Below are 9,024 nucleotides of genomic sequence, written 5' to 3' on the forward strand. Positions count from 1 at the left end.
GATGAAACCATCCAGCGAATATTTATAAATTTAGTCCAACAAATAATAAAATATTAGAATTAATAAATAATTAAAATTATTTATATGGTTCAGTAATTAAACTTATATTTACGGATGTAAAATTAAGTCATGCAATAATTATTAAAAAGAGTAAATTTGACAGAGAATCAACAAATAAAGAACTTCCCTCATATCTTAAATATGGACCTTTCTATCACGAGAATATATAGTGAACAACTTGCATATTATTAGTAAAATAATTGATAATTTAGTTTTTATTTTTGTAAATAGATCTATAAATTAGGTAGCATGTTTTTTGTTTCATGTCAGATCATACTGGAGTTTAATTTTTTAATTTTTTTTCAATTTTTTATAAATATAATTTTTTTCATATTCGATTTAATGGAAATTGATGAATTTAAGAAAGATATAATGAACAACTTGTCCATATAAAACTAGAATAGCTTAATTATATTTTTTAATAGCTGAATAACTGAAAAAGTTATTTTAATTTCAAATATTAAAAAATTAAATCATATTTAAATAGAAATTTAGGCATTGTTTATAACATTAAATTTCCTTTATATAATTATGATATATAAATGTTAAGTCTTTATATTTTGATGACCACAAAAAACTATGAGGGTTTTAAAATGATATGTATTGTACATTATCCGGTTATAATATTTATCGTATTTTGGTACATAGTATTGTCACATAAAAAAACATTAGTTGCTAACTTTTCAAGTTTGCTCTTTATTAATTTATTAAAATAATACAATAATATAAATAAAAATAGTAGTTATAAATATCAACAAGCTTCGATATAGGATTAATTTAGTAGACGTATTTATAAATTGAGAGATAATAATATTTTTTTTAATTCTTATGTCAAGATAAATATCATAAATTGGAGAAAATAATATTTAATAACTATATTTTTAATATGCGTGAAAAATCAAAAAATGACAAACAAAAAGGATAGAAAGAGCATATTTCTTGTTTTTACTTTAAAAATAGGCCTAATTATTTTTTTAAATCTAAAGCCTTGTGTTTTTTTATCAATTACGACCAGATTTTTTACTTTTCATGTCCAATTTGAATTATTTTTTTAATTGTATCCAAAAAGTCTTAGCAAGGACTTCATTTTTCAAATTCAGATTTTTGCATTGTTATCAATTACGATCAAATTTTAAAAACTTATCTAACTTTTAAAAAGAGTTAATATAAACATTTGGTCGCAATTAATAAAAAAATTGAAAAGTTTGAATTTAAAAAGTAAAATTCAAAGTTTTAGTTATTGATAAACCACGCTCTAATATTTCCTCTAAGACATCAAGAGAAAGAGCAAATAGAAGTTAGAAAGAACTCCAGTGGAGTTTACCGGCTATCTGCTCCGACGCTCAAGGCAGTATAAGTAGAGAAGAAAAGGGATAAGAGAAAGAAAATTGCTAAGTGTGGGAAAAAAAAAGTACCTCAGGTTACATATAAGGTGGTTTATATTGTCACCTATGCAACCCTTTTTCTCTTTTTTCTCTTTGATTCCCACTTTTTTTGTTTACCTTAGGTTGCCAATTCAATTACATCTCGAATGATGTGTTAGGTGCAAACTGCACGAGAAACCTTCTGGTGTGTCAGTAAATCTTCTATTGTCCCCCCAAAATTCTTACTCACATGTAATGTCAAGCATTAGACATCTCGGGTGAACGGACAACAGATGTCGTGTGCATGTTCCAAGTCATTTATGGACCTAGGAGTCCTGGGTTATCACTATACCGAGGTCTTGATATTTTGAATTGCTAACGGACCTAGGGGTCCTGAGTTATCCTCATGCCGAGGTACTGGTGTTCCGAGTTGCTAATGGATTATGGGGTTCTGAGCTTGTTCGTATGCCACAGTTTTTCCGAACTATTCATATTTCGGCTGGATCATTTCTTGTATTGTTTGACTTAGCGTTACTCTATCTCGGTGAGGTTGCTTCACCCCTAATATGTGTTATTACTACGTTATCAGTTATAATTGCAAAAAAAAAGAAAAAAACTTTCCAATTGGACATAATTGTAAAAATTAAAAGTTTGGTCGTAATTAATAAAAAACGAAAAAATTTGGATTAAAAAAAATGATTAGGCCATAAAAATATAATATAGTCAAATACATAATTAATTCCACACATTAAAATATAAATGTTAAATTTATCAATGTTAAAAATATATACTATATTAATTGTAAAATTAATTATTTTTAGGACATCAAAATGTATAAAAAGGTGAATGAAGGGAGTCTTTTTTTTGTTTCAAAATGAGTGAACCTGGACAAGATCATATATACTCTGCAAAACAAATGAACCTGGACAATGTATAAAGCCACATACACTTAGATAGGCCCATGCTGTATATCAGAATATGTATATATAGCAAGCACACAACAGCTTCTTTTCTTACTCATAATTTTAACATAATTTTGTCATCTTCCTCATTCTCTGTTTTGACGCCACCATGTCAACATCTTCTCGACATTACAGTTTTCTATTTATAAACATAAACTTTTCATATATGCTCGTAAACTGAGATCCCGCACTCCTTTTATTTTCACTTGATCCTTTCTCTTTCAAAGACAAAACAAGAGATTAATCAGTGAAAGAAGAAACGGGCAAAACAAAGATCTGGTTAAGGATGGCAAAGGTCCCTGTGAAGTTCAAGAAAATGTCAGCTATGCTCAACGAGGCTGCCCGTATGAGGTTCTGCGAGAGCAGCGGCAGCGAACACTACTCTCCGGAGAATTCTGCCGACGATCTCTCTGACTTGGTGAATTCTTTTATTGAGAGTACTAACACAGACGTCGACACAGCTCAGTCAAACAATACAAACAGTCGTGATGATGAAGATGATGATTCAACGCGCGAGTCCCAAGTTTGTTTGGCAGAGACCAACAGGAAGCTAGTAAAGTTGCTTAACAAGCATGAAGATGAAAATGATATGAGAAACAAGATTCGAGCTCAAACAGAAATTGCATGCGGGATCATAGGGGAAACGTCACCGCGGTCGCATGGCTTTAAGCGGAAGCTAATGTCTCATCTACGTGAGCTGGGCATTGATGCTGGTTAGTTTAACTTCATATCTAAAACCCATTAGTTAATTCATCGTTTTCCTACTACGTTTTATATGTCTGCGCATGAATATTGGTATCTGAATGTGTGTGCATATATTAATATCATGTATAGGTATTTGCAAAACGCGGTGGGAGAGATTCGAAAGGCATCCGAGTGGAGAATACGAGTTTGTGGAGGTGAATGCAGGAGGGCAACGGCTGATTGTTGAAGTGTGCATAGCAGCGGAATTCGAAATTGCTCGCCCCTCCTCCAACTACACTGCATTGCTTGATGTGCTTCCCAGAGTGTTCATCGGGAGGCCAAAGGAGATGAAAGAGGTTGTGAGCTTAATGTGCAGCGCCATACGAAAGTCGATGAAAGAGATGAGGTTGCATGTCCCACCATGGCGAAAAAATGCGTACATGCAGAATAAATGGGGCTGTGCCTTCTACAAGCGCACTGTCTCTGAAGCTGCTGCTTCCAAGAGACCGGATGAGGCATTTCCTACAAAACGTTCTCTTGGGTTTGAAGTTTTCCCTGTCAAGACTTATCGATGCGGCGGAGCTGTTGGTAAGTTTGGGTTGAAACTTGGCCATTTGGCTGCTGCATTCCACGAGTGATCAGTAATGTTTGTACAGGATCAAACTTAGTTGTTAATTTTAGCTAATGATTAGTATGATTTATTTGGAACGGCATTGGCTACTTCCAGCTCCATATAAATGATTGTGCTGTAAATATTTTTGTTTCTTCCTAGTATTGAAGTAAATGCATTTTTTTTAACAAAGAAAAGGGAATGATAATAGTCCCACTTTATTTAATTTAGTTGGCCAACACTATCTTAACAGCCTTGTACTTTTTATTTAGTCAGTTTTTGTTGTGTAAAACAGAAATACAGAGTGTTATTGATTATTGCTTGAGGCGTGATGTCACTGCCCTTAAAAAATATTTCGCAGTATTGCGATATCTCCTAGGATACAACAAGCTCTTCAGTTATATAACTGAAAGCATGAGAAGCAGTATTAAATATTTGATACGAATCAAGTATCTCCCCTAATCCAGCAAGCCACGATTTAAAGTTTAAAATCAAACTTAATTATCAAGTAAATGAATGTAGACATAAAATTGGTTAAACAAAATCGAAAATCTTAGTGGAGGAGCAGTAATCAAACGTGGTTAAATTTAAATAAAACGTTTTAATTAAACTGAAGGTAATAAAGCTTAGTCAAAGTTTGTTCCCGGATTTTTAGGCCTCAACCAAAAATAATTCTACACATGCTAAAATAGGGCCTTCTCACATAAGGCTATAATTATTATTTCATAAATAATAAATAATAATAAAACCGTGTAGCAAAAAGATTAGTCAAGTCTCGGACAAGCCCACTTGACTTTCATCCCGAACCCCAACCCACAAGCCTACTCCAGAGAGGGGGGGCGCGAGCCCATTGCTTCCCCCTCAACACACTTATGAGCCTATATTGCATAAACCCTTATAAACTCATTATTGAAGCTCTACACTTCCCATGTGCGATTTATGTTGTTTTGAAATAACACAAAAGGACAAATTAAAAATAGGACAAAATTAAAAACAATTTTTCACAACAATCCCCCACTTATTTCAAAACAGAAAAACACTTGCTGGATTAGTTTCTCTTATAAATATAAATGCATTAGTTTCGGTGTCTTTTGTACTATGAACCAAAACCTGAAAAGAAGAGGTATAACTCACGGTAAGCCTGGTGAAGTTTTAAACTTCTATGGACCAAGAATTCCATTTGTAAGCTATAATTCTCATCCCTCACATTATACTTTCACAAACTGCTACTCAACGCGGTTGTGCGCATTTAGGCCGTGCGCGTACCTGTTTATTCATGAGTGCTCTAACGACTTAGCCGCAAGTCATATAGGAGCGGCCCCACTCCACACTCATATAGGTGATTTCATCAAGTTTATATAGCAACTAAATATAAACTATCCTTAAGGATTATGAAATCATTAAGAGTTATAAACTCAACCTCACAATAGTTGCTTCTAGCACAACTCACACCATAGGAATGAACTAAATCAAAATTTAGTACTAGCAGGACTAACACATGACTTGTTATTACCCGTATGAACCAAATTCATGGGATCTCCAATCACAGAGGTCGGCTTACCATCACGGTTAATACTCAAATTGGCACAAGTCCCATTCCCCTCGATGTTTCAAGGATCATTTTCCTTCCCAAAGGTTTAGTCAGAGGATCGGCCAAATTCAGCTCTGACTTCACATAGTCAATGGACATAATTCCATCCTTTTGCAATTGCTTTACCACATCATGTCCTAGACGTAAATGTCTATTCTTTCCATTGTAAGCTTTATTCTTAGCAATGGCTATTGCCGCTTGGCAATCACAATGCATAGACACTGAAGGAGTTGGTTTTATTCCCAAAGGAATACTGACTAAGAAGTTTTTCAACCACTCAGCCTCATTGCCAGCTAATTCCAGAGCTATAAACTCGGACTCCATAGTAGATTTGGCAATTAACGTTTGCTTAGATGATCTCCAAGCAATCGCACCTCCTCCAAGTGTAAACACATAACCACTAGTGGATTTTGTCTCATCTGAATCAGAGATCCAGTTAGCATCACTGTACCCTTCTAGTACAGCGGGAAATCCATTGTATAGGATACCATAATTCATGGTTCCTCTCAAATATTTCATTAGTCTGACAATGCCATTCCAATGATCACGGTTGGGATTATGAGTATATCTACTCAATCTGTACACAGCATAAGCTATGTCAGGTCGAGAGAAATTCATCAGATGCATCAGACTCCAAAAACCTGAGCATACTCAATTTGAGCCACAGGATCTCCTCTATTCTTCATCAATTGAGTGTTAGCATCATAAGGAGTACTCACAGGTGTGACATCAAAATGTCCAAACTTCTTAAGAAGTTTCTCAACATAATGCCCTTGTGACAGCATAATACTATCACCATTCCTTATGATTTTAACACCCAAAATCACATTTGCTTCACCCATATCTTTCATGTCAAATTGAGAAGCAAGAAAAGACTTTGTCTCATGTATTATACCAAGACATGTACCAAAGATAAGCATATCATCCACATACAAACAAATGATGACAGACTCACTTTCAGTCACTTTAGTATAAACACATTTATCGACATCAATAGAGGAAAACCCATCACTAATCACAACTTGGTCAAATTTCTCATGCCATTGTTTAGGAGCTTGTTTCAAACCATATAATGATTTCAAAAGTTTACAGACTTTGTTCTTTTGTTTTGAAACAACACAACCCTCGGGTTGAGTCATATAAATTTCTTCTTCTAACTCGCCATTTAAAAACGCAGTTTTAACATCCATTTGATGAATAAAAAGTTTATGAATTGAAGTTAAGGCAATTAAAACTCTAATTGAAGCAATTCTAGTTACAGGGGCAAAAGTGTCAAAATAATCAATGTTTGGTTTTTGAGAAAAGTCTTTCGCAACCAATCTAGCTTTATATTTTTCAATTGAACCATCAGGATTCATTTTTCTTTTAAAAATCCATTTACAGCCAATGGGTTTTGCGCCGGGAGGCAAATCAACTAAAACCCAAGTATTATTTTGATTAATTGAATCAATTTCAGTTTTAATAGCTTCTTTCCAGAAAACAGACTCGGAAGAGAAAACAGCTTCATTAAAAGTTTGAGGTTCATAATCAACCAAATAAGTATAAAAATCATTTCCAAAAGAATTTTCAATTCTTTGTCTTTTGCTCCGTCTCAACTCCTCAGTAGAGTTCACTGTTATATTTTCAGTTTCATTTTTATTAACAGTGGGCATATGAGAAATTGACTCAGTCTTTAGTGGATACACATTCTCAAAAAAACTCAGCATTTTTAGTTTCAACTATAGTGTTGCAATCAAGTACATCACTTTTTAAAACAAGGAACCTATATGCAGCACTATGTTCAGCATACCCAATAAACATACAATCAGAGGTCTTAGAACCTATATTTCTTTTTTTAGGGTCAGGCAACATTACTTTAGCTAGACACCCCCACACTTTTAAATATTTCAGGTTAGGTCTATAACCTTTCCACAGTTCATAAGGTGTTTTACCAGTTTTCTTATAGGGTATTCTATTCTGTAAATGACAGGCAGTTAATATTGCTTCACCCCACAAGTTATCACTAGCAGAAGAACTAACTAATATTGCATTCATCATTTTTTTTAGGATTCTATTTTTTCTTTCTGCTACACCATTAGATTCAGGGAAATATGGAGGGGTTACTTCATGTATTATTCCTTCTTTTTCACAGTAACCATTAAATGCTATGTATTCACCTCATCTGTCTGATCTAATTTTTTTTATCTTTTTATTAAGTTGGTTTTCAACTTCAGCCTTATAAATTAAAAACATATCAAATGCTTCATCTTTATTTCTTAGCAAATAAACTCTAGCAAATCTTGAACAGACATCTATAAATGTCATATAATATTTTTTACCACCTCTAGTCATGGTTTGTTTTAGGTCTCCTAAATCAGTATGAATTAAACTAAGTAATTCAGATTCTCTAACTACTGAATGGCAAGTTTTCTTAGTTGATTTTGTTTCAGCACATATTTGACATTTATCCAGATTCGATTTAATTATTCCAGAAATTATACCAATTGATTGCATTTTCTTAATGTAACTAGCATTCACATGTCCTAATCTAGCATGCCATAAATCAATAGAGTCAATCAAATAAGCAGAAGGAGATGCAGTCTCTTTTATTATTTCAGCAACATTCAAAACAAATAAACCCTGATTACAATAACCCCTTCCCACAAAGACATTATTTTTTGTCATTACAATCTGGTCAGACTCAAATGACACCTTAACTCCACCCTTACCCATTAGTGCAACAGACAACAAATTAACCATAATATTTGGTACATGAAGTACTCCATTCAGAGCCAGTGTCTTTCCTGATGTGAGCTTGAGAAGAACTTTTCCTTTTCCAAGAACAGGGGCTGTTCGCCAAGGAACACATGTTCTTCTCCATCCCCTACTGGTTTGTAGGATGAAAAAGCATCTCTGCTTGCACAGATATGCCTGGTAGCACCAGAGTCTACCACCCAGTTTCTCGCATCAGCCACCAAATTCACTTCAGAAATGACTGCAACAACTATATCATCTCCTTCAACCAAATTCGCATTTGACTTAGGAGGATTGCCATTTCTCATTCTTTTTCTGCATTGAGCTGCAAAGTGACATGGCTTTCCACACACAAAACAGGTACTCTTTTTCTTAAAAGCAGTGGAGTTAGCAACCTTGGGCATGTAATCGGAATTAACAACTACAGGGGGTTTTTGATCATACCTTTTGAAGTTCCCCTTGCTTTGCACCATGTTTTCCCTTGCTGTTAGTGCCTTATTTCGGGCAGCTTTGATCTCCTTTCGATTCGTCTCCTCAATGATGATGTGAGTGATCAGTTCCTGCAAAGTAAGCTGTTTGTGCTTATGTTTCAGATTCTGCTTATAGTCATTCCAAGATTGAGGCAATTTTTCAATCAGAATTCCAGTAACGAATTCCTCAGGGAGTGTAATCGATTCTCCTTTAAGATCCTCCAGCAGTTTGTGGTATTCATTAATCTGAGCAATCATATCCTTGTCCTCGGCCATCGTCCATCGTCCATTTGTAAAAGTTGCCAATTACAAACTTCTGTTTGCCAGCATCCTCAGCCGTGTACTTGCTGATCATGGACTCCCATATCTGTTTTGCTTCCTTGTACGCACAATAAACGTCAAAGAGTTCATTAGATAATATACTGATTATTGTGTGTCGACAAACCTTATAGGCATAAAGCCATGTTTCGAATTCCTTGACAGCAGTAGGAAGTGGTTTTGCCTCGGTTAATGCAGAGGCAACACCGTGCATGTCGAGAACAGTAAAGAT

General features: G+C 34.5%; 1 protein-coding gene across 1 annotated transcript; it reads left to right on the forward strand.

Moving 5' to 3' along the window:
* The first annotated feature begins 2,461 nt into the window (after nucleotides 1-2,461).
* On the forward strand, nucleotides 2,462-3,870 carry LOC126665624 (uncharacterized). The gene is made up of 2 exons (XM_050358465.2): nucleotides 2,462-3,099; nucleotides 3,221-3,870. Exons 1-2 carry the CDS (start codon nucleotides 2,673-2,675, stop codon nucleotides 3,706-3,708), a joined length of 915 nt encoding a protein of 304 aa, XP_050214422.1. The 5' UTR covers nucleotides 2,462-2,672; the 3' UTR covers nucleotides 3,709-3,870.
* Nucleotides 3,871-9,024: the final 5,154 nt, after the last annotated feature.

The sequence above is a fragment of the Mercurialis annua genome, linkage group LG1-X (genome assembly GCF_937616625.2).
Source record: "Mercurialis annua linkage group LG1-X, ddMerAnnu1.2, whole genome shotgun sequence".
Lineage (NCBI taxonomy): Eukaryota > Viridiplantae > Streptophyta > Magnoliopsida > Malpighiales > Euphorbiaceae > Mercurialis > Mercurialis annua.

Coding starts and splice junctions, on each gene's coding strand:
- LOC126665624 (XM_050358465.2), top strand. CDS start 2,673: ATGGCAAAGGTCCCTGTGAAGTTCAAGAAAATGTCAGCTATGCTCAAC. Junction 3,100..3,220: donor TGAGCTGGGCATTGATGCTG/GTTAGTTTAACT, acceptor TATCATGTATAG/GTATTTGCAAAACGCGGTGG.